The 26,408-nt window shown below is 42.8% G+C and overlaps 1 protein-coding gene across 6 annotated transcripts in view; it reads left to right on the forward strand.

Moving 5' to 3' along the window:
* The window catches only part of DOP1B (DOP1 leucine zipper like protein B), a 97,099-nt gene that overhangs the window by 64,483 nt on the left and 6,208 nt on the right, over positions 1-26,408 (forward strand). For 5 of the 6 annotated variants that reach the window (XM_075911637.2, XM_075911610.2, XM_075911630.2 and 2 more), the window contains 7 exons: positions 12,892-12,974; positions 16,126-16,235; positions 17,791-17,937; positions 22,225-22,286; positions 25,295-25,423; positions 25,806-25,942; positions 26,322-26,377. In XM_075911637.2, coding sequence (XP_075767752.2) covers positions 12,892-12,974; positions 16,126-16,235; positions 17,791-17,937; positions 22,225-22,286; positions 25,295-25,423; positions 25,806-25,942; positions 26,322-26,377 — 724 coding nt within the window. The remainder of the gene's footprint in view (positions 1-12,891; positions 12,975-16,125; positions 16,236-17,790; positions 17,938-22,224; positions 22,287-25,294; positions 25,424-25,805; positions 25,943-26,321; positions 26,378-26,408) is intronic. The other variant, XM_089773894.1, reaches the window with a different exon arrangement.

Here is a 26,408-nt window from a genome sequence, read left to right on the forward strand (position 1 = left end):
ACTTGTTGTTATCGTCCCCTGATGAGGCCCTGGGGGACCCGGCCCCCTCGCTCCCAGCCATGGATGTGAGAGCGCATCAGGAGCTACTGAGGAGGCTGGCTACAAACCTGGCAGCAAAGGTTGAGGAATTCCAACAAAACATTGACCCGATGGTGGACATCCTCACTGTCAGCATCCCTGCGAGGGTGGCATTACCTCTCAACAGGACAGTGGTGAAACCGTCAAAGACGGTGTGACTAACCCCGGTCTCCATTCCTCCCACACAGAAAAGGGTGGAGACATGTTATTTTGTTCCCCAAATGGGGCATGAATACCTCTTTTCACACCCTCCCCCAGGCTCTATGGTGGTCCAAGCAGCAGGACAGAGGGAGTGCCAGAGCCTGCCAGGGCCCACCCCTAAAGCAAAAGAGCCTAAAAGACTAGACTTGTTGGGCAGGAAAACTTACAACATGGGAGGGTTGCAACTATGTATCGCTAACCAGCAGGCCATGCTGGGGCTGTATGCGTTTAATAAATTGTCGGCCATGGACAAATTCAGGGACCGCCTGCCTCAGGTCTCCAGTCAGAAGTTTGCAGCCCTGACCGAGGAGGGTAAGATAGTGGACAGTGCCACCCTGCAGGCAACTCTGGACTCCCCAGACTCAGCAGTCTGAACAATGGCTACTGCTGTTGTAATGAGGAGAAACACATGGCTACAAGTGTCCGGAATTCCTCCCGAGGTGCAGATGACCCTTCAAGATCTCCCCTTTGAAGGGGGGAGTGTCTTTTCTCTGAGCAAACGGACGATAAGTTGCACAGCTTGAAGGACTCAAGAGTGACCCTAAAGTCCCTAGGGATTCGTACGCCAGGGCCTTTAAGGAAGCCTATACCCTAGGTTGGCTCCGAGGCCTTTCCTTCGAGGCTTTGGTACAGATAGGGAGAGGAGGGGGAGCCGTGGTAATGGTCGCCATAACCAACCCCGAGGTAGACATCGAGCTGCTAGATCCGAGCACGACAAGAGGCCGACCGCATCCCAGGGTCACCAGGCTAAGCCACCCTTTTGAAGTCATGGTCGAGGACAGCGCACCACTCCAACCCCTTTTTGTTTTCCGGCTCTCCTGTTTCTACCAGGCATGGTCCAATATAACTTTGGACCAGTGAGTCCTGAGTCTGGTAGCGAAGGGATACTCTAGCCCCTTTATGTCTACTCCAACCTCTACCCCCATCTCCCAACCCGTCCCCTTTTTCCATTATCTCTTCCCTACAAAAGGGGGATTGGTACGCTGCCCTCAACTTGAAAGATGCCTGTTTCCATGTCTCCGTACTGGCGTACAGAAGGTTCCTGAGATTTGTGGTGGGCTTGGAACCCTTCCAGTTCACAGCGCTCCCCTTCGGCATATCCACGGCGCCGATGGTGTTCACAAAGAGCATAGCACCTGTTGCAGCCTTTGAGACACCAGGGAATAAACATCTTCCTGTACCTGGACGACTGGTTGATACAGGGACCATCACGAGAGCAAGTGCTGAGCCACATCACGGACGCCAGATGATTGTTCCTTGAGTTGGGCCTCATAGTAAATGAGGAAAAATCCACCGCTTTACCTATGCAGGTGATAAGAGTTTGTGGGAGCTTATATATAGACTCTATATCAAAGAAGGCTTCACTTCCCAAGCACAGATTTCAGATCATGCAAGCAATGATCATGGACCTCCACAAATTGCCCTTGACCACGGCCCACAACTGCATGTGACTTCTGGGCATATGGCGGCCTGTACATACGTAGTCACCCATGCCAGGCTCAGGCTTTGGCCAAGGCAGGGCTGGCTCCGCTCAGTACACAACCCGCTACGACATCCTTTGGACACGATAGTCATGATCCCGGAAAGGATCCTGCAATCCTTGAACTGGTGGATGCAGGAGGACGTAGTATGTGCAGGGGTGCCTTTCACCACACAAGCCCCGTCAATACAACTAGTGACAGACACATCAGACGCCAGGTGGAGAGCCCATCTATGGACTCTCCGGACTCAGGGGTTGAGGTCACCGGAAGAGCTGAAGCTGCAATAAATGTGAAAGAGCTCAGGGTGGTCAGACTGGCATGCCAGGACTTCCTGCCCTACCTGAAGAACAGGGTAGTGGAGATTCTGACTGACAACACCATGGCCATGTTCTATATCAACAGGCGGGGGGAGCCCGGTCCTCTCTCCTGTGCAGGGAGGCCCTACAACTGTGGGAAACCTGCATTCCCAGGAGTGTCCATCTGCAGGCCATCTACCTTCCTGGTTACAGCAACACTCTAGCGGACAAACTCAGTTGGTCCTTTCCTTTCAAGTCTACGAGTGGACAATCAGATGGGATGTTCTAGAAGAAGTCTTCCAAAAATGGGGCTAACCCCTTCTGAATCTGTTCGCATCTGAGGGCAATGCCCAGTGCCAGAGCTTCTGCTCCCAGTTGGGTCAGGGTGCGGGGTCCAGGGGCGATGTGCTCCACATGTACTAGCCATCCCAGCTCCTGTATGCATTCCCCTTCCCTCCCCCCCCCCCCCTCACTTCCCACTGATACAGGATACCCTCCTCAGGATCAGGCGCTTTAGGGCGAGCATGATCATGATAGCGCCAATGTGGCCGAGGCAACACTGGTACTCCACCCTTTGGCAGCTGTCAATTTGGGAACCAGTACACCTGCCTCTAGTACCCAACCTGATCACACAGGACCTGGGGTAAGGAACCTTGTGCCATCCCAATCTAGAAGCCCCCCACCTCACAGCCTGGTTCCTGAGTGGCTATCCACATTTAGAACGGGGCTGTTCTACAGAGGTCTAAAAAGTGCTACTGGAAAGTAGGAAACCTTCCACACGAGCCCTGTATGAAGCCAAATGGAGGAAATTTTCGGCGTGGTCTCGGAGAAGGGGAATTGAGCCGACCATGGCTGGTATCCCACTGATTCTGGACTATCTTTTGTATCTCAGAAACCAGGGACTGGCTACTTCCTCCCTGAGGGTGTACCTCACAGCAATCACGGCCTTCCACCATGGTGAGGGCGGGAGGTCAGTTTTTACCAACCACATGGTAAAGAGATTTCTAAAAGGGATCGACAGACTATTGCCATGCATACCCCCCCTCCCCGCCCCTGGTTCCACCATGGGACCTCAATGTGGTCCTTAGGGGGCTCATGCGACCCCCCCCCCCCCATTTGAACCTCTGGCCACTTGCTCATTAAAGTACCTGTCATGGAAGGGAGCGTTCTTGGTGGCAGTAACCTCGGCTAGGAGGGTATCAGAGCTCAGGGCACTGACCTCAGAGCCACCTTGCACAGTCTTCTTCAAAGATAAGACTACTACTTCCGGCTATGACCGCATTCGGCTTTCCTTCCCAAAATAGTTTCCCATTTTCATACATCCCAGGACATTTTCCTACCTGTGTTTTTTCCTGAGACTCATACGTTGGCCAGAGAGCAGAGCTTGCAATGCCTTGATGTGAGAAGAGCATAGCCTTTTACATTGAAAGGACAAAGAACTTTCATAAATCGGTACAGCTTTTTATTTCTTTCGCATAGAGCATGAAGGGCTCCCCTGTTTCAGCACAGTGCTTGTCGTCTTGGATCACCTCCTGTATTAGGGAATGTTACCAAGGGATGGGCAAGGACCCTCCCCCAATTACAGCACACTCCACAAGGGCGCAAGTGGCGTTCTTGGCTCAGGTGCCGATTGTCGATATATGTAGGGCAGCCATATGGTCCCTCAGTCCATACCTTTTCAGACCATTATGTGATCACGCAGCACGCCGAGGAAGATGCATCAGTGGGCAGAGCGGTGCTGCAATCTGTGGACAAATAGTTACTTTCCGACCCCACCGCCAGAGATGTGGCTTGGGAATCGCCTACCTGGAATGGACATGAGCAAGCACTCGAAGAAGAAAAGGTTACTTACCTTGTAACTATTGTTCTTCGAGATGTGTTGCTCATGTCCATTCCATTCCCACCCACCTCCCTTTTGTCCGTCAGACAGTAGGCAAAAAGGGGGTGAGGAGCCAGCAGGGGTATATATGCACCGATATGCCGGCGCCACTCCAGGGGGCTCCCCATGCTGGCCCTACAGATACTGTTAGGGGGAAAAGCTCCAGAACGCCATGCACACGGCGCACGCACACACCTAACTGGAGTGAACATGAGCAATGCATCTGGAAGAACAATAGTTACAAAGTACCGTATATACTCGAGTATAAGCCGACCCGAATATAAGCCGAGGCACCTAATTTTACCACAAAGAACTGGGAAAAAGTATTGACTCGAGTATAAGCCTAGGGTAGGAAATGAGGCAGCTACTGGTAAATGTAAAAAATGAAGATAGATACCAATAAAATTACATGAATATTTATTTCAAAGAAAAACAATAACCTAGCTCTGTAAGTGGAAAAGGGGGTCAACAAAAACAATATGGTATCAAAAATACCATAACTTTAAAAGTACAACAACCTTAGCTCAATCAGCAACCAAGCTAACACACAAGAGCTAAAATCCTTCAAAACTGGAGTTCTCCTCCTCATCATCTGTATGTCCAAACAGAGCTTCAGCTGGTGTGAGGTTATCAGCATAGACATTGTCATCATCACTGACAAACTATTATGGAGTAGTTTTTTAAGAAAGCATATTGGAATGTATTTAACTCACTTAGAAGCAGTCCCAGCTCTACGAACATCAAAATGCAGTATGTAGAAAAAGTTGAAAGAAAAATATAGTAAATCTGCCCTCTTCCACAACAAGTAAAAATAGCACCTAATGTAGCATCATTGCCAATCTACAGCAGCTATTCAAGTACATGAAAGTTTAAGTAAAATACTTCCAACTTAATCTTAGAAATGTTTTATACCCTTTTAATATATCATTTTTTAAAAAGTTCCTATAAAGCTACATGTGGCATTTCATTTCTTTTCACAAGTTTTAGGAACTGAACTGAGCACTTTTAATATGCTCTGGATTATAAATTCTCTTTAAAAGTTTATTGTGAAATACTGGCAAAACCAATTGTCATTCAACTGGTATATAAATGAGACCCAAGAGTATAATGAATTTCTATCTACAACATTTAGTCAAATCCACCAGGGAAGGGCAGTAATTTCTTTTAAAGTAGAACCCTTTAATTGTTCCTACGTACCTTCCAATATTCAGTTGTATTAAATACATTTCTTCAGACAATTGTGCTAGTATTCAGTCTTTCTTGTGTTTAGTGCACTAACAATCTGGCGTAAGTTACTGTACTAATATGAAAATATTCATCAGTTTGACAGATTAAATATTTTTAATAAAACAGTACAGGCAGTCCCCGGGTTACGTACAAGATAGGGACTGTAGGTTTGTTCTTAAGTTGAATCTGTATGTAAGTCGGAACTGGCGTCCAGATTCAGCCGCTGCTGAAACTGACCGCCAGTTCTGACTTACATACAGAATCAACTTAAGAACCCCAGGCGTCCCCAAGTCAGCTGCTGCTGAAACTGATCAGCAGCTGATTCCAGGAAGCCCGGGGCAGAGCAACTCTGCCTGGGGCTTCCTGTAGTCAGCGCTGGTCAGTTTCAGCAGAAGCTGACTTGGGGACGCCTGGGGCAGAGCAGCTGGGGTGCTGCTGGGTTGCTCCAGTAGCGCAGCTCCTGGGTGCTACTGGACCAACCTAGCAGCACCCCATCTGCTCTGCCCCAGGCGTCCTGATTCAGCCGCTGCTGAAACTGACCAGCAGCGGCTGAATCAGGACCTGGGGCAGAGCAGCTGGGGTGCTGCCGGGTTGGTCCAGTAGTGCCCAGAGCGGGCGCTGCAGGACCAATCGGCAGCGCCCCAGCTGCTCTGCCCCAGAGTCCAAAACAAAAGCCTGGTCTGCTGGGGGGTGGGGAGCACACTAGCTGTGCCCCCCCCCCCCTCCCCAGCAGACCAGGGACACGGGGAGCAGAGCCTCTGAGGCTTTGCTCTGGCAAAGCCTCAGAGGGAGGGACCCCGCCGCGGCTGCGGCTTCAGTCCGGGAGCCTGTGGTCTGCTGGGGACGGTCCCCAGCAGACCACAGGCTCCCGGACTGAAGCCGCAGCCGCGGGGGGGGTCCCTCGCCTCTGAGGCTTTGCCAGAGCAAAGCCTCAGAGGCGCGGGGAACCGCCGCTGCTGCTGCTTCAATCTGGGTGCCTGTGGTCTGCTGGGGACCGTCCCCAGCAGACCACAGGCTCCCAGACTGAAGCCGCAGCCGCGGGGGGTCCCGCGCCTCTGAGGCTTTGCTCTGGCAAAGCCTCAGAAGCGCAGGAACCCGCCCGGTGCCCCTGGTCTGCTGGAGACGGTCTCCAGCAGACCAGGGGCACCGGAGCAGCTTACGAACGGGGCTTTCTCGCCCCGACTTCCGGGGCTAGACCCGGCCAGCGGCAGAGACGCGCTGAGCCCGCCCGAGACGCTGTTCTCGAGACGCTGACTCGAGTATAAGCCGAGGGGGGCATTATTCAGCACAAAAAATGTGCTGAAAAACTCGGCTTATACTCGAGTATATACGGTAACCTTTTCTTCCTTTGTGCTTCCAGCTCTCCAGCCCCTCCTCTGACTATCTGCATGGCCTTCAAATTAATCTCTTTTGAAACAAGCACTTGCATTCTTCAGTCACACTAATAAAATTACATGGTTGTTTCTTACAAGTAATGATCACATAGTTGCTTTTGTAAAAACTGGTCTGGTACAAAATATTATAAGATTAAATTAACTCTTACTATTACACCTTCTTCCATAATACAAAAACATTCTTACAAATTAAACATTCTTTAAATTACAGTAAAAAAGAATCCTAAAGGTGTAAAAGGATCACAGGGAGTCAAGAGTCCTTCTGATCTCTCCCTGCCTTAACGTTAATAACAAACACAAGCAGCCTGCTTAATGATTCTTTACCAACAGCATTAGATCATTCCTTTCTGCTGGCAAGATGCACTGAGAGAGACTACATTGCATAAGACTACAATTTAGCTATATGGCTACATTATCCCCCTTTTTACCCTTGAGCAATTCTTGTGTGGGTCACATCATATCTTATATTTTATGTAACTAGTTCAAAGCAATATATATTTTATTACTATTCAAGCTCATAGTTTCAATTTAAAATATATTCTTTTCATTTAACAACATATACAACACATTGTAACACACGATATTTCAGTTCATACCAAAACAAAGAAATACTGTGTTGAATCATATTTAGGAGTAACATCCGTGAGTGAGAGCAGCCTTTAAAATTATATATTTATTTGCCATTACCTTTGTATCAGTAGCATTTACTATTCATAACTCATTATTTAATTTTTCTCAGAGTAATTCAATTCGCTTTTGGAGGCCTTTTCTTTAGGCTGCTCACTCTGCTACCAATCAAATCCAATAATTAGTTGAAATTCATATTGAAATAGTGTTAGGGCAGCTATACTTTTACTGGGACTTTACAGTATATCAACATACTGAGCATAATTCAACTTATTCTTTACGTTCATCTACAAGCTGATTTATATGTGTTTGAAACAATCAAATCAATTATAGTGGGTTCCAAAATCCTTACTTTTATATCTTTTGACCATTTTACCAAAACACCATGTAGCCCTCCTATTCTTAAAACACTCTTTATTTCTGTTACAATTTAGTGAGGCCTCCCAAGTGCAAGACAAAAGAGCCTTCCATGCCCCTTCTGGTGCCTTACCTGCAATCTTGCTTACCCTAAGCTTTTCTGCCCGATGTTTGGGGTAAAAGGATATAAAAAAAGAATATTTCAGTCTCTTCACCTGGTGCTGTCCGCTTTGGGATATCATTTTAAAAACACAAAAAAGGGGTTTACAGGTAGAAAAAGAACTACAATTTAAGCAAATTGTCACCTATTTGCAGTTTGAAGGTCCCATATCAGTATTGCATTTTTAAATGTGCTTTCACATGATTACAATTATTTATAACTTCCAGATTTATTTTCACTTCTTCTCCAAATATGCAGTATTCTTTTCATCAGCTGCATATACCTATTTTTGCCACTATTTCAATACTTGATTCCCTTTCACAAAAAATTACTATCAGCATAGATATAGCTATGGGGGAGCCTTCATTTTGCTTTAAAACTTGGTATAATAATATAGTGTGTTCAGCATTCAGTGTTGAACCACAGTTCCGGTCCCCTAAGTAACCTTTTCCTTTAGGTTAATGACTGCATATTTACTCCATCGCTTTCCTTTCATTATCATTGAGCTTCCCTCAGTTTACCAGATGTGTTCTTCCTGGCCCACTATGTCTGCACTAAGGCAATCCATTGATCCAAAGTGATCTTTTAGCGCACGTTTGTTTGTTTTCAACTGAAACCTGGATCAGGACACCTAGTTTAAACACAGTTTTAGTTTGTTGACTGGAATGAGGACACACTGAGCCTTATTGGTATTGGAAACTTTATTTTCCATTAATTTGCCTGACAAAGTGTAAGAACTCTGGATAGTAATGAGACTCAGACCTATTAGTGGCTCAAAGAACTGTACTGTCCAGACAGCTGCTAGGCATTCATACTCACAGTAATTAACATTTAATTCTGTGCCCTGCAGTCTTTTGATTTGTAGGCTATAGGCTCCAGTTTTCCAGCTGAGTAGCTGATAATGCTACATCATTAGCAGCCAGCCAGATAACACATGTCCTTGACTGGTCAGGAAGCATAAAACTGGAGCCATGGCTTTAAAGTGTTTAGGGTGGAATTCTGTTTAAGAAGTGCTTTTCCTTTTCCTTGGTCTACTTGCCTGCCTTCTCTTTCCAAATTCTATATCCAGGTGTAGTTGACTTAGGGTACGTCTAGACTACATGCCTCTGTTCCCAGAGGCATGTAGATTAGGCTACCAGACATAGGAAAATGAAGCGACGATTTAAATAATCGCCGCTTCATTTAAATTTACATGGCTGCCGTGCTGAGCCGACAAACAGCTGATCAGCTGTTTGTCGGCTCAGCGCGGCAGCCATGCAAATTTAAATGAAGCGGCGATTATTTAAATCGCCGCATCATTTTCCTATGTCTGGTAGCCTAATCTACATGCCTCTGGCGACAGTCTAGACGTACCCTACATACCCTTATTTTCTTGGTAATTTTAGTGCTTAAAATCTGTGTGTGTGCGGGGGGGGGGGGTAACACAATATATAATAATGTTAGCAGCAAAACAAACACAGATACAAAACAGAATTTTTGTTGACAATAGATTCATGGTATTCTGAGTTGCTCCTCATCTGGTACCGTTTTTTTTTTGTTGTTTGTTTGTTTGTTTTCCTCTAAAGTTCTGAAAGACCAGAAAAACATTTGTCAACCCTGTTTGGGTGAGGGGAGTGACAGATTATGGTTTAAAATACTACTTTTCTTTGGCAAATTTTCTTGCTGATTACAGGCAAACATAAAGGAATTGCCCCATAATTTGTTGTGGTTTTTATTTCATAGGTAGGTCATCCTTCAATGGCTTAATTTATTCTAAATCTTAAAAATAATCCCAAGTGTTCAGTTGCTAAACTCATGAGGTATTGTAATTCAATTTCCCTTCTTATACAACAGATTAGGCTTGTCATAGATTTTTTTTTTTCTGCTGTGCTCAGCTTTAAACTTATTTACAAGCAATTGCTAAGAAACATTATAGCTTTAATGCTTTTTTCTGTGTGCGTGTGTGTGTGTGCGTGCTTGTTTGCTTAGAGGTTTCATGTACTTTCATTAGAGTAACAGTCAGATTACTTGGACTAGAACCTCCTTAAGGTTTAGTGTTTTTTTTAATATTGATTCTTTGTACACCTTACTCCTGTTGTTGCTTCAGAGAGCACTTTCTCTATTTTTATTTATGTATTTATCACTGCAGCTCTGGCTGACCTTTATTACATTCATGCCTTTGGTCTCTGTTTCAAAATGTTACACTTTATAAAGTATCTTATGAGTTAAATGCTAAATACCAAAATCAAACAATGCTAATTATCTGTGTCTGGCAAAAAGTGTTCGTCAATTTTGCAACTTTGAATGAAAAACTCAAATGGATTTTTAGTGGCATTAATTTAAAAAAAAAAACAAATGCATCTCAAAGGTATAAATAGGATTTCACAAACCAGTAGTAGATGATGGCCTTCAAAATTTTACACTTGTATACATATGTATTTTCACACACAAATGGAAACCTATGTACTGATATGCATTTTTCTTTCCTTAATATTTCTTGCACTGCTTTAATTATTTTTACACAGTAGTACATTCCCTTTTATACATTCGGAGGTGATTATTTTAGTGACTTTGACTAAATTATCTGTAGTCAAAGTATTTAAATCAGGCTGTGTCTTTATTTGAAACTTTATAGACCATTTATTTAGGAAACAGCCCTTTTTCCTTTAGAATGGCTGCAAAAAGACCAAAAAAAAAATTTCCTATAACACTTTGCCTCTATTTATACAACCGTTAACTGCTTTTAATTCCCATCAAATTCTGCAAAATTAATTTTACTCTTTTTTTCCTTAAATCACTAGCTCATTCCCCAAAATGGCAACTTCATTAGTTTAGAAATTACCATTCCAAGTATTATTCCAGGAATTGGAGTTTCCCAAGCTTGTACTTACTGCTTCTCTTATTCCTGTCACTATGACCCTCTCCAGGGCTTCCAGCAACTGTTACCTGCCTACTTGTCTGGGCCCTATGCTGCTTTCCTAGCTGAACCATCCTTTTCCATTTAAACTGGCTTGTTTCACTATCGATTTAGCAAGGAGGATGAACTCCTCAATTGCCCTCTCTCACTTCCTGGTCCCTTTTTGTAGTATCATAGAACTAGAAGGGACCTTGAGAGGCCATCAATTCCAGTCCCCTGTAGAACCAAGCACTATCCCTGATAGATGCTTATTTAACTGCAGGTTAGATATCTCCAGTGATGGAGATTCCACAACCCTCCTAGACAATTTATTCCAGTGCTTACCCACCCTGACAGGAAGTTTTTCCTAATATCCAACCTAAACCTTCGTTGCTGCAATTTAAGCCCATTGCTTCTTGTCCTACCATCAGAAGTTTTCTCCCTCCCTTTTCTTGGGTAAATCTGAATTTTTTTTTAATTCCTGCAGTCAGCTAGTCTTTTAAATGTGACTATATCAGTATCTCTTTGTATTGAGGTTAAGGGTCTGTAAACCAGCAAATATTTAACCAATTTGTCCTCGAGGTCTGCAATGGTATAAACATCAGCTATGTTCCCAAGGTCTGCAATGGTGTAAACATCAGGCATTGTCAGACTATGGGCTGTACCCAAACCTTTGCAATATTTGTTCCAAAGGTGAACTCTTCTTCTCTTCCTCTTCATGAGGGATCTCTTTCTTAGATTTTTACTTCCATGTTCCTGAATACTCTTCTACTACTTTCAGTATGTTATATATTGATTGCTTCTGAACTCTTACACCAATGTACCCAGTCTACTTATCCCAGTATGTTTTTGTTTGGGACTGGTCACAAGTTATTATTGTCCTCTATTTATCAGAAAGAACCTCACCTAGTGGATTTGGAGATCACTAAATCTCCTCCTTTAATCCCAGTCCTGCTACGACAGAGTGTACTCTTCCAGGGTGGAGAGAAGGATACTAAACCTTTCTCCTTCTGCTCAGTCCTGTTATGACCAAGGACGTGAGTGAGCCCAGACAGTCTAAAGAAGGGATGTAGCATGTGTGGAGGACTTTTCTTGATTTTACTTCAAGTCCCAAGGACTATTCAACTCAGAGTATTTTACAAAGGTCTTGTCATGATGGCAGCGTACTTGCACCAAGATGATACTCCAGTAGATCCCTGTCTAAAAGCATTGGCAGCTCACAGGATGGTTGTGTCAGGAAGTGCAGGCTGCAGTCAACGCTTTCAGACCTTGGGACTTGAAGTAAAATCAAGAAAAGTCCACTTTCACCCCCACACATGCTACATAATTTATCAGAGCAAATCTGAACTCAGATTATTTGCCTCCATTACCAAGAGAATGAAGGGAGAAGCAGTTTTACTTGCCTTGTAGCCACTGGAGTTCTTTGAGATATGTAGTCCCTGTAGATAGTCCGTGATCTGCCCTCCTTCCTTTCTGCTGTCACCTTCAACTAATTTGCTGTAGAGCAGGAAATGACAAGGGGGTCCGTTCATGTTGCCTCTTAAAGCAACCCCTCAAAACATGAGAAGGGGTGGGGCACTGGCTTGTTCCAGCAAACACTACTATGGAAGTCTCCGGGGCATGGAGCTAATGTGTAGCCACATAATGACCACACCTCTTAACCTTACAGTAGCTGGAATTCTTTAAGTGACCTTCGCTGTTTAAACAAACCAAAAACACCAAAAGGTGGTTGGTTTGCTTTGGGTTCTTTTTGGCTGCTCAGTTAGTCACCCAAACAATAACACCTCATTTTCCATCTAAATCAACTGTGAAAAGTACATCCCTTTGAGTAAGGAATTTTGAATGAGTGTTTTCTAGTAAATTTTTCATTTTTCCTCAGGTCTTCACAGTCAAATGCTTTAAAGTATGCATATGTAATCACAGTAAATGTGATTGACAGTGCATTAGTTTCATAGATGCTTAATTATTTGAAATATGCCTTCACACTTTTTTCAAAACCTGTAACTTCGAGATTTGAGGCTGGATGTTTTTATCCTCGGACATACTAACTTTTTTAACACCTATTTACTAGATGCTGGCATATGTTTATGGCTTTAAGGAAGTTTAAAATGATACAATGAATAATCCCTGTAAAATCATGTATATCGGGAGCTGGCAGGGTTGCAAGCAGTACTTCACTGCAACTCAAGTACGCAAAGTATAATTCAGATAGGGTTCAAACAAATCCTGAACTGTTTAGGTTTGCCACAATGAATTCTGATTCACAATGCAAATTAAACATTTTGCTTTTTTTTTTTTTTTGCTTTTTTTTTTCAGATGCTTCACTAATGCCATCTTCAATGGTGCCTGCCTCTGCTCCCTCCATATACAGTGTTCAAGCTCTTGCTCTTCTTGCAGAAGTAAGATGCAAAGTTCCTACACCTCTTCTTAAGTAGGACAAATTGAATTCCTCTTAAATTTTGCCTTATTGATCAACAAGACATTAAATGAAGATTAATCCAATTTATTAATCAAAGACTATGCATTTAAGATTAATCAGGGCAATACAGAAAACAAGCAAAGATGTGTACTTGAAGCTTCCTGGGGATGATTCTGCAGCTTGGTTCGGTCCCAATATGTTGCAATTCTGTGGGGTTTTTATACCCTCTCTGTTTGTGCATTTATACTGCTTGTTTCCCATGTAACACTTATGTCAACTTTGTCCTTGGCAGTTGGTTACATACATGTTATCCAGTTATAATCATACATTTGACAACTTTCTTGTACACAAGCAAGATGATTCATGTCCCCTATGTGTTCTGTTCTATACTCAATACAGATATAACTTATGGGTAATTTTTCCATTTTTTTCACTATAACATATGCAAAACTTCATGCTTAGTACTAAATTCATTTCCTTCAGTCATGTTTGTCGACTCCAGGGTTTCCCAACCTATGGGTCGGGACCCAAATATGGGTTGCTATTACATTTTAAAAGGGTCACCAAGTGTCTCCCCAGGTGGCTCTGCCCTTCCTTCTCCCCCCATTTTTGAATTGCCTTGAATGACCAAGTCTTCCTGAATTGTCAGAATGGGTCCTCATCTGGAAAAGGTTGGGAACTGCTGGACTCATTTATGGTTTTGTCATCTTGATTACAAATTCATAACCTATTATTCAAGCACTGGAACCAAGCATTTGCTTCATTTACTAGCTCATTAAACTGCTCTCTGCAACTGTAAAAATAGTTTATGAAGATAGATCGTGCTGAGATACAATTCCATTGCTTATATAAGTTGAATATACTCAAAGTTAGGTTTACCCTTTAGTTCCCTTAACAGAACTGATAAGGATGCTGGGAATCCTGGGCCTATATGAGAACCATCCCTTAGTATAACTTCGCAGAGCTTTATGGGAGTCAGGCATGTAAGCTAAAAAAATACAAGCTTGCCATTTTTCTATACATGTACTGGTTAACAATTTATACAGCTAAACTAATGTTTGGATTTATTCTAGTGTTTGATAGGGGAGGAAAGACAGGTTGTTGTTAAATGTTTCTGAAGTTTAACATTCCTCCCTCTCCAAAAATGTCTATTGCATCTTAATGTGGTATGACATTCCAGGATGCAGTCCAGATCAGTGAGGGGCTATCGCATCCACCCTGCAAATTTAGGCACCTCACAAGTGCTTTGCTGCTGTAGCTCCTACCTGGGCTGCTCACTAACAGCTTTGCTGCCTACAACAGCCTGAGAGTATCTGTATGTAGCTGCAGCCTATCAGCCACACGTCCCTCGCTCTGGCTTCCACCAGCCTTGGTTACCACTTGCTGGGTGACCCCCACCACACTTCCAGTCCTGGATTTTCCCCAAAAATGTGTGTTCTGCTCTATAGAGCCCTTTACTGGCAGTCCATATATATTAGATCAGGATGGGCAAAAGGGACTCCACTAGGTGCATCTCGCCCACCAAGTGGATTGATCCACCCTGTAGAGGACCTGCTGATCCCCTGCCCCGGGCTAGTCAGGATCTAGGTATGGGGGGGAAGTGCGCAAAGTCTCCTCCCGCCCTGCAAGGGGCTCAGCACCTACCTGGAACTCAGCTGGAAGTTCTTCGGAGGTGGGAGAGGGGAGAGGGAGGCAAAGACATCACATGCTCCCCCATTCCCAGATCAATCATGGTCTATTGGCAGGGAAGCATGGAAGTGTCCTGGCCCCACCCCTTCTTCCTGAGCCCCCGCCCCTTCTGGGGCAGCCCGGAGCCATTTCAAAAATTTCTGAAGTGGCCCCCTGGTCAAAAATTATTGCCCACTCCTGTTCTTCTTGCAGAGTATTAATACAGGCAGTCCCCGAGTTACGCGGATCCGACTTATGTCGGATCCGTACTTACGAACAGGGCTTTTCTCGTCCCGAAGGATGCGGGCGGTGGGACCGCCCAGACGTGCCGAGGTCCCACCGCTCGCATCCTCCGGGGTGAGAAAAGCTGCTCCGCATCTCCCTGGTCTGCTGGTGGGGGGGAGCCCAGCAGACTGGGGAGAAGCAGAGCAAAGCCGCAAAGGACCCGGGCGGGACCGCAGCGCGTCTGGGCGCTCCCGCCACCCGGGTCCTCCGCGGCTTTGCTCCGCATCTCCCTGGTCTGCTGGGGGCCCCTGTAGTCAGCCGCTGGTCAGTTTCAGCAGCGGCTGAATCTGGACGCCAGTTCCGACTTAAGTACAAATTCGACTTAAGTACAAACCTACAGTCCCTATCTTGTACGTAACCCGGGGACTGCCTGTATGCAGAACACCATGCTGCTACCATAAATGGAGTTACCCACACAATCAACAATGTTGGATTCGTTTTAGTTTAAAGAATAAAACAAATTTATTTCACTACTCAGAGAAACTTTGAGTACAAGTATAAAGCTTTAAAGTCAAGGAAATAGTCAAACAGAATTAAAGATAAAACACTTCTTCATGCTAAAACTTAGCAGACTACATTTGGTTCAAGATAAAATTCTTACACATGCTCCCAGTAATTTGGCTAACCAAATTCCAGGTGAGGAACCAGTCTCAGATTTCAAAAGCTGTTTCTTTTGTCATCTGAGGTGTTTTTGCCCCTCACTCTTGTTGTTCAATCTCCTTTTGAAATGCATTTTCCTGAGTTACTCCCAGATAATGTTTGTTCCGGCTGCAGGGACAAAGAGTCTGGTGAAAGAGATTCCATGCTGGTTGCTAAGATGCAAATCTGTTTGTTATTGTCCTCTGTCCTTGCCCAAGAGTGGCCGCTGATAGGTGATTACCCATAAGTTTTGATAAATCTGTCTAGAGGAGTCAGCTTGTCCCGTCTTTGAGAAACAGGCTTACTCACTTCCCAGACTTGTCTTGGTAAACACACGTCCGACATAATTTAAGCTTATATTTACAAGTCAATATATAATGTTAGTACATATATTTCACAATGATATTCTTGACCAGCAAGTTGTTAGTTTTCAAATACCACCTCACAAAGCCTATTTTTGCACAAAGATTATTATAATGGCATGTTGGGTATGGATATGGGGTGCATTTGGTCTCATGTGGGACTTTGGTTTTCTGAAGGTTCTTGCATCTCTCCTGGACATGGTTTACCGTAGCGATGAAAAAGAGAAAGCTGTGCCATTAATCTCACGCCTCCTCTATTATGTATTTCCTTATCTGCGCAATCACAGGTAATAGTCCTGGTTATATATTTATATTATATATTCCATTAATCATGCTAAATATTAGTCTGATCTTCATGGCTCAATTCAAGGATCAACTTTATTCCCCATGAATTTCAAAAATGGGAATATGAGAGAAATTAAAATTTGTTTAAGGTGAAAGATTTGTTGTTGGCTGACTTAAATTAACACACATGAAGAGTGCCTACAGTATATGAATAAGGTGTGTGCCCCTTTTAGGACTTTAAGTAAAAAAAGTTATTTTTATTTATTGAAAGTATAACACAAGTTAATCATGATTATCACAAAACACAGACAATCAGATGAACTTTGATAACAATTTTTGCAAGACTCTGGGTTGGTAGTTGTAGTGGATCTATAACCTTGCTCATTCAGGAGTCCTGTAGATAAGTTGTTGACCATCAGCCAATAGCCAGATAGGATGCACTTTCCATTTTCCTTAGAAATACAATTCCCTAATGATTAGATCTTGTCTAATCATATATAAATAATATAGTAGCCCAGTGTCTGTGCGTCTGTAACGCTGATGTACACGCCCTGCTTGCTCCCCTGCAGCGGCCCAGCTGAGTGGCGCAGAAGTCAGCCGAGCGCCATGGCGGGGGAGAAAGGGGGGGCGGGGCGGTGACGTACATGGCTAGGGGGCAGAGCCTGGTCGTGTATGTCACCACCCCGCCCCCCTTCACATTCCCCTTCGCCTCCTGCCATGGCGCTTGGCTGACTTCTGTGCTGCCCAGCCGGGCCACTGCGGGGGAGCCCAAACGGCCGCTTGCTCCCCTGCAAAAGCCTGGCTTAGCAGCGCAGAAGTCATCTGAGTGCCATGGCGGGAGGTGAAGGGGGACGGGGCGGTGATGTACATGGGCAGGGCCTGGACGAGCGTGCATCCCCGATGGAGACAGAGGAGAGTGGAGAGAGAGTGAGAGGCAGGAGGGGGAGAAGAGAAAGAGAGACAGAGAGGGAGGCTGAAGGCGGAGGAGAGCTGAGAGAGAGAGAGGAGGAAGGCAGTAGGAGGAGGAGAGAGAGAGAGAAAGACATGGAGCGAGAGACCGGAGGCTCAGGAGAGAAGAGAGGAGACATAGAGGAGAGATCTGAAAATCCCATCTGATGATGGGCTAATTGGCTAGTTACTAATAATAGTAAACTGCTTTTCTGAGGGGAATCTGTAGGAATGAAATGCCCTGCTTACCGAATCTGTTGCAAACAGTGTAGTACTGAGGTCCTAATGTGATTGTGTTCGTGTGTGCATGCGCACGCCATCGGTCAGTCCTTCTGTTTAAAATAAGGACTGGAAACTTCAGTAATCTTAAATTTTGCAGAAGATTTCAGGGCCATCTGAAAAGAGGCAAAATAGCATTTTGCCATGTAATGGTTCATTCCAGTTCAGCTGGAAGAAATCTTCATTTCCTAAGTGCTAGGGGGAAAAAACCTCTTCTAGATCTAGCAAACAGAATTTGAAGTAAATTATTAGTCAGAAGTAAGATTGAAGTTCACTCACTTGGTCGGGGTGTGTGTGTCCTGAATATTAATATTTGAGGTTTATTTGCAGTGCCTACAATGCCCCTAGCTTCCGGGCTGGTGCTCAATTGCTCAGCTCCCTCAGTGGATATGCCTACACTAAACGAGCCTGGAAAAAAGAAGTTCTGGATTTGTATGTGGACCCAGCTTTCTTCCAAATGGACACTTCCTGCATTCAGTAAGAAATGAAATTGTGGCTATCTGTAATTCTGGTGGAAATTTCCAGAGATATTAAGGAGAAGCCTATTAACACTGAAAAGAAGTATTATCTTGAATTTCCCTACAGAATATATTACCATTGAAATAAGTGCCAAATAATTAGTCCTTGCCTATTATTTCATGAAAGAAATATGTTTTCAACACTGTATAGACGCAAGATAGATTCTCTTTACATGTATATGCATATTCTCCACATTAGCTTCAGGATCCTTAAGTAATCAGGTTTAAGAGATAACATAACCATGTATGGCATTTCAAACACAATTTAGAAATCAAATGGTGAAGTGTAGGGCTGTCGATTTAATTGCAACTAACTCATGCGATTGATTAAAAAACATGAATTGCAATTAATCCTATTGTTAAACAATAAAATACCAATTGAAGTGCATAAATATTTTTGGATGTTTTCTACATTTTCAAAATGTATTTCAATTACAACATAGACTACACTATCTATAGTGCTCACTTTTTTATTACAAATATTTGCACTGTAAAAGTGATTTAAAAAATTCAGTTCACCTCTTACAAGTACTAACATGCAATCACTTTATCATAAAAATGTATCTTACAAATGTAGAATATTCTTGAACTGCACTCAAAACCAAAATAATGTACAACTGTAGAGTCTACAAGTCCACTCAGGCTTATTTCATGCTCTGCTGATCGCAAAGACAAACAAATTTGTTTATATTGATGGGAAATACAGCTGCCTGCTTCTCATTGATGTTACCAGAAAGTGAGAACAGGTGTTGACATAGCACTTTTGTATGCTATGCAAGGTATTTACTGCCAGATATGCTAAACATTTGTATGCCCCTTCATGCGTTACCCACTTATCCAAAGGAGACACATCCATACAGATGACAATCATTAACAATAATGTGCCAATTTACATTTGAGGCTGAATTCCTTGGGGGCAGAATTATGTCACATGCCCTGTCTTACCTCTCTTCTACCAGCTATTATGTGTTCTAGCAGTTTTGGATGACCCCCACTTTTTCATTTTAAGAACATTTTCACAACAGATTTGACAAAGTACAAAGAAAGTACCAACATGAGATTTCTAAAAAATAGCTACAGCACTTGTCCCTAGGCTTAAGAATTTGAATTATTGTCCAAAATCTGAGAGGGGCGAGGCATGGAGCATGCTTTCAGAAGTCTTTACAGAGTAACACTCTCTGGGTTCTGTTGGTTTTGCATCAAACTATCAAAAAAATCAGTCTTCTGCTGGTGGCATCTCACTCAGATGATGAAAATGAACATGCATCAGTCTGCACTACTTTGGGTCGTTATCAAGCAGAAGCCATCATGTATGCATGTCCTCTGGAATAGCATTTGAAGCATGAAAGGACTTATGAATCTTTAGTACATCTTTCCCATAAATACTTTGCAACACCAGCTCCAATGCATGTTCTGACTTCCACATGACACTGTAAACAAGAAGCAGGCAACATTGTATCCTGCAAATTGTAACCAAACTTGAGTGATTTGGTTCAATAAGATGTAGGACACAATTCTACATTTGTAAGTTCAACTTTTATGATAAAGAGACTGTACTGCAGTATTTTAAGCTAAATTGAATAATATAATATTTTTTACAGTGCAAATATGTGTAATCAAATATAAATATGTGCCCATTATACTCTTGGTTTTCTGTTTTGTAATTTAAATCAATACATTTAAAAATGTAGAAAACAATCCAATAATATTAAAATGAATAAACTCCAAAAAACAATAAATAGTCTGGTAGCACTTTAAAGGCTAACAAAACATGTAGATGGTGTCATAAGCTTTCGTGGGCACAGCCCACTTCTTCAGATGATAAGTGTTGGCTGTCCAGAGCCAAAAATAAATAGGGAAGAAGGGGGGAGAGGGGAAAAATGAGATGGGGGTGGGGGTCAAAAAGGCAGTGGGTATATAAATACCGAAGAGAAAGTGGAGCTAGTATGTAATAGGCAAAACTGATCCTCTATAAGCATCTGAAGACTGGATAGTTAAAAGAAACAGATAAGAACCATTAGTTAGCAATTAGAGAGGAAGAGTACTAACACCAGATTCTACACAAAGAACCACTGACACCTTCGTTGGTTGGTTGATAATGTCCCAGCCATCTGGTATCTCGATTCAGATTACTGGCATGAAATTTAAACTTGTGACTGAATTGTAGTTCCAACCTTCCTTGTGTACCTGGCTCGTGGAATTGGTCTGTAACAAAGCAGCAACTTGAAGATCTCTTAATGAATGACCAGGCAGATTAAAGTGTTCACCCACAGGTTTCTGTATGTTTCTTTTATGGATATCTGATTTGTGTCCATTGATTCTTTCCCGTAGGGACTGTCCAGTTTATCCAATATCTATTGCAGTGGGGCATTGCTGGCATTTGATGGCATATATCACATTACTGCATGTGCAGTTAAATGAGCCTCTGATTTGGTGGCTGATGTAGTTGGGTCCAGTGATGAATTTGCTTGTATAGATATGTGGGCAGAGTTGGCACTGGGGCTGATTGCAAGGCTGGGTCCCTGGATGCTTATGATGTAGCTGTGTAGTGTGGTTTCCAGATTTTTTTTTTCAGGTTGGGGGGTTGTCAGTAAGCAAGAATAGGCCTTTTCCTCCAAGGCCTCTGAGAGTGAGGGGTCATTTTCCAAGATAGGTTGTAGATTGTGGATAATGCGTTGAAGAGCTTTGAGTTGTGGACTATAGGTAATGACAAGTGGAATTCTGTTCTTTTCTCTTTTGGGTCTGTCTTGAAGTAGTTCATGTCTGGGTACTTTTTTGGCTCTGTCAGTCTGTTTTTGCACTTCTCCAGGTGGGTATTTCAGTTTTTAGGAACACTCTATATAGATCCTGTAGGTGTTTGTCTCTGTCTGTGGAATCGGAGCAAATCCGGTTATATCTTAGGGCTTGGCTATATACAATAGATTGAGAAATCTGTCTCGGGTGGAAGCTGGAGGCATGAAAGTGAGTCTAGTGGTTGGTAGGTTTTCAGTATATGGTGGTAGAAATTTGCCCATCGTTTAATTGTAGTGTCAAGGAAGTGGATTTCTTGTGTGGACTGGTCCACGCTGAGGTTGATGGTAGCGGTCAAAATTGTTGAAATACTTGTGAAATTCTTCAAGAGTCTCTTTTCTGTGGGTCCATATGATGTCATCAATGTAGCGTAAGTAGAGTAAGGGTGTTAGGAGGCAAGAGCTGAGGAAACATTGTTCATGGTCAGCCATGAAGATGCCCATAGCTATTCCACTGACTTGAAGATACAGATTATCTCCGAATTGGAAGCACTTGTGGATGAGGCCAAAGTCGCAGAGCTTTGTAATCAGGTGTGCAATGCTGTTATCGGGGATGGTGTTCCTCATGACCTGTAATCAATCTTCATGTGGAATGTTGGTGTAAAAGGCTTCTACATCCATAGTGACCAGGATGGTATTTTCAGATAGATTACTGATGTTTTGAAGTTTCCTCAGGAAGTCAGTGGTATCGCAGAGATAGCTAGCAGTGCTGGTAGCATAGGTTCTGAGGAGGGAGTCAATATAGCCAGATAATCCTGTGGTGAGTGTGCGAATGCTTTAGATGATGGGTCGTCTGGGATTTCCAGGTTTCTGTATCTTGGGTAGCAGATAGAAAGCTCCTGGTCAGAGATAAGGGTGGGCGTTAATGTATATTTGGTCCTGAGCCGCATGAGGGAGCTTCATGAGCAGTTTTCAGGTTTTTTTGGTATTCTTTAGTGGGATCACAGGAGAGAAGCTTGTAGAATCTGGTGTTGGTGAGTTGTCTGGTCACCTCCTGTTCGTGATCTGTTCTGTCATGATGATTACAGCCGCCCCCTTTGTCAGCCTCCTTGATTATGAAGTTAGGATTGTTTTTGAGGCTATTGCATTGTGTTTTTGAGGTATTGCATTATGTTCTACATGACTCAGGTTATACGTTATATGTTGTTTGCTGAGATGGTTAGCTCGAGCATGTTTGCAGAAGTAATCGATGTAGAAATCAAGGCTCTCATTGCGACCGTTAGTAGGCTCCACATAGAAGCCATCCTCTTGTGGGATTGGCTGGGGAGGTGGGAGGAGGGAGGGAGGAGAAGCATTCTATTTGTTTAACAACGCAATTTAATTTTTAATAGCTTGACATGGAAAGTGAAATGTGCTTCTTTTGTCTGAAATGTTATCCCATGGTCTCTGTGGTATAATTGTATCTGTATACTATGACAAGTTGTGCTTATCTTCAATTCTTTATATATTTTATTCAGTTGGAGATCCATTATAGATCATCTTCTAACACATGAGAAAACTATGTTTAAAGATTTGATGAGTAAGTATTCTTTGCTGAATTACTGCTACAATAATTAGGAATTCATATTTTGCTGAGTTCTCAAACATTTTGTCTTCAATATTAAATTAAAGACATAAAATATTAACTTCAGTGCATTTTCACAATCCATAATATTACCAACCGTAACTAGTTATAGTTAAATAATTTATTCCTGGAAATCCTTCTCTGTTAACATGCTCAAAAGGGCACAGAAGGAGTACCTTGTTTGGAAGTCATTCTAAAATTTCTTTTTTCATAAATGGAGATAATTTTACAACAAACTAGGATTTCTACAGACAGCCCTAGAGCACTCAGAGTTGGCACCTATGCCCTTTACACCCCAAATCCTCATTCTCCAAGCTCAACCAAAGTATGGGACAATGGAGATGCTGATCAAAGTGCAGTCTCCAACTCTGAGGGAGGACAAGAGAAAATCCCTAAAACATACCTGAAAATTGAGGAGAGGATACTATGGTTTCTGTATTCCATATAGTACTCACACCATTTTAAAAATGTCTTTATAAAGCGTGAGATATAAAGTGTGACTGGTTTTGGCCCCCTTTGGTACTGTCACCTGATGTGCTGAGATCCTACTGAGCCTGTTTTCCCTGCCAGCTTGGGTCCCCAGTACCCTGTCTTGTTGAGTCAGACATATTAGCCTGCTGCAACATGGATGCAAAGTCTGGACCAGGCCCACAAAGCTGCAGAGCTTAACTGAGACCAGCCCAGTGAGATACTTGTCTGAAGCACTTATACCCAGCCTCTCTAAAAGCCAAAGCCCTACATAAATCTGTCTTATTCTGGATAGGGGTCTGGACAGCATGAGCTCATGAAACTTACCCTCTTTTTCAATGTAAAGAGAGAGATGCACAAACTCCTCCCCCTCCTCCCCAGAGCAATTATTTACGCTGGATTTATTAATAAATAAAAGGGATTTTATTAAGTATAAGAGCTAGGATTCAAGTGATCTGACCAGGGGAGGAAGGGGGCAACTGCCCTGAGACACGGAGGTTTTAAAAAGGCCCTGGGGCTTCCAGGGGCTAGCACTGCTGCAGCAGCACATGCCATGGTGGAGCCCCAGTCCCTTTCAATTGCCACTAGAGCCCTGGGTGACGCACACTGAGCAGCACTGAAGGGCTGGCTGGTGAAGGCTAGCCCCTAGCCTTGCTTCTTCTGGAGGCCTGGAGCAGGGCCGGCTCCAAGCCATTACTGCACGCCAGGCAGCAAGTGCGCGACGCATGTGCGGCTCTTCCTCCAGGCACACGGCACATGCGTGGCCCCACCCCCCGGCGCACTGCGCCCCTTACAGCCCCCATCAGGCGCCCCCCCCTTAATCCGGCCCTGGCCTGGAGCTGGCTCTTCCCACCTTCTCAAGGATCAACAAAGTCTGTGGACCGCCGTAAGAGCACACAGAACAATGTAGGTTACTAAACGAAACCAAACACACAAGTAAAGCTTAATGCACTAAAACAGTGTTTCTCAACCTGTTTTTTATAATGTACCCTTTTAAAAAAATTACAAGTCCCCTCCCCCCCGACCTAGTTTTCAGACACACGCAATTTTTTTTCTACCATTGCAATGCATTTGTTTAAACAACTTAATCGTAGCCGGGCGGGCAATGAAATTTTTGGGTGTAAAAAGTACAAAAATTATAAAGTGCTGTAAAACTTAAAACAAATTCATTTTCTCCAAATTTCGGTTGTGTTAACGTGCCCCCCAGACTTCTCTCGAGTACCCCTAAGGTTACTAAAAACACTGGACACATGTAATATCTCACTCTCAAAGTTGTTCTAATCAACTTTTTTCAGAGACTGGAAAGCCCTCTTGGGCTTGGGCCCCATCCTTCCCCCAGTTCAGTCTTAGATGTTTCCAGCAGACCTCTTGGGCGGAGCAGCCAGGAAGAACTGATGACTGAACTATGTTCAGTCTAAAATTTCCCTTTGCTTTTCTGGAAAAATACAACATCCAAGATGGAGCCCAGCATCCGGGGACATGGTCATGTGTCTCTGCAAGATCCCTTTCTCCATACTTCAGGGGCTGACCCAAAGATCTGCAGAAAGGTTAAGCCCCATTGACTCTTGCTGATGGGCCATTAGCTCTGTGTCTGGCTTCTTTGTTGTTCCTGATGAGCTGATGATAGGCTTTTCCCAACATGAACACTTTGATAATAAATCCACAGTCAGTATTCCCACCTTCAGTGATACATGCATACGAATAGATTCATCATATTCAGAAGCTTACACCCTTTCCAGTGATATCGCACATAAAGCATATTCCAGTTATGTCATAGTCCTATTCATAAAGCTATTCCCATAAAGAATATGGCATGTCCCATCATATAGCTCTTAACAAAAAGTTAAAATATTTTGGACCCATCAGTTTTAAAATCTGGGGCAGGTATTTCAGTGTGTCAGAGCTCATTTTAAGAGATCCAAAATCATATTCACTATATACGATAAATAGATCCGTACCCACTCATGCATACCTAAATCTTGCCAATTGTCTCTGCTTTCAGTGGGCTTTAACAGTTTAAGAAATTGCTATCACTTAATCACACGTTTTAACTGGGATTAACTGACAGCAAAATTACACTTTTTTAATACATTAATTGCATGCCTGTGGGTGGGGAGGGAAGCATGGTGGGGGCTGAAGCATCCTGCTTATAACACCAGGATGGGGGGCTGGAGCAGTCCTCTGCTTCCCCAATAGTGGGGGCGAGGGGAGGGCTGGAGTAGCCGGGGCTCTAGCCCCTCCCTGAACCCTGAGAGGGGTCGAAGGCCAGAACCCTTGACCACCCTATATTCTAAAGTATAGAAAAAACCCTAAAAAATCATTAAATTGTATTCTAATATTGTTTAATGGTACAATTAAAACTGTGATTGCAATTATTAATCTCTCAATTGTGGTTTATTTTGAATTGCTTGATAGCTCTAGAAACCGCTTTACATCAAAAAACAAGTTCTGTCTTACATTGTGTACATATTCATTATGGTCTCTCTTTTTGGTAGCTATGCAGAGCAGTTCTTTAAAACTGTTTCCAAGTTTTGAGCAAAAAGCAATGTTGTTAAAGCGTCAAGCTTTTGCTGTCTTTAGTGGAGAAATCGATCAGTATCACCTTTATCTTCCACTAATACAAGGTAAAAGTATATTTTTAAAACAGGCCATGTTTACATTTTTTTATATGAATAAATAAAATTAGCTATAAGAAATATTTGTTGCATTTCCTATTTCACTACCACGTTTTAATTTTTGCTAGGTTCAGGGGAGGAAAAAAGTTTTTAAAATATCTGATTTTTATCATAGTTTTTGATAAAGGGGTGAGAAGTTAATCCGGCTCCAAATTGTGATGTTTTGAGAGAATTTTCTGAAAAATGACATTTTCTCTGGAGTGAAAAAAGGGCCAGTCAAAACTGGATGAAATAATCAAAGTAAACTACATTTTTTTCCTGCATTTATAACTTACCAAAATTAGCTATACGTACATGAAAAATTTTAACCTTTTTAAAAAATGTGTTTCAGAACGACTGACTGAGAACCTCCGTATTGGACAGACTTCGGTAGTTGCTGCCCAGATGTTTCTCTTTTTCAGAGTTCTGCTGCTAAGAATTTCTCCTCAGCATCTAACCTCACTGTGGCCAATCATGGTGACTGAACTGGTAAGTAATAATCCCTTAATGAATAAGATACCCACCTTTCCCTTCCTTCTGAACATACTCTATCTTTATTATGTATATGAACGATTTATGTGGTTTATGATTTTACATCTTAGTTTTTACTTAGATAATTTGGGGGGACTGTTTTGGTTGGGAAAAATAATTTTATTTTCCATTTGTTAATTTTGTTTTAGGTAGACAGTGTTTTAAGTGAAAAGTTAAAATAAAACTTGTCCTGTGTTACCTAATCGCACATGAAGCAGTCTTTTTTTTTTTTTTTTTTAAATGCTTGGGCTGTGTATAAATTTAAACAGTTTACAACTTTCCAAAAGGAAAAATATGCTTTTTTAGTTACTTATTTACTTGTTTACTTACTGTTAAGATTCAGACGTTTATACAGCTGGAAGAAGACTTAGCTGAGGAGGATGAACCATCAAAGTAAGAATTCTTTGTCTCATATAAAACAGAA

The sequence above is a fragment of the Pelodiscus sinensis genome, chromosome 1, assembly GCF_052426305.1.
Source record: "Pelodiscus sinensis isolate ZL-2025 chromosome 1, ASM5242630v1, whole genome shotgun sequence".
NCBI lineage: Eukaryota > Metazoa > Chordata > Testudines > Trionychidae > Pelodiscus > Pelodiscus sinensis.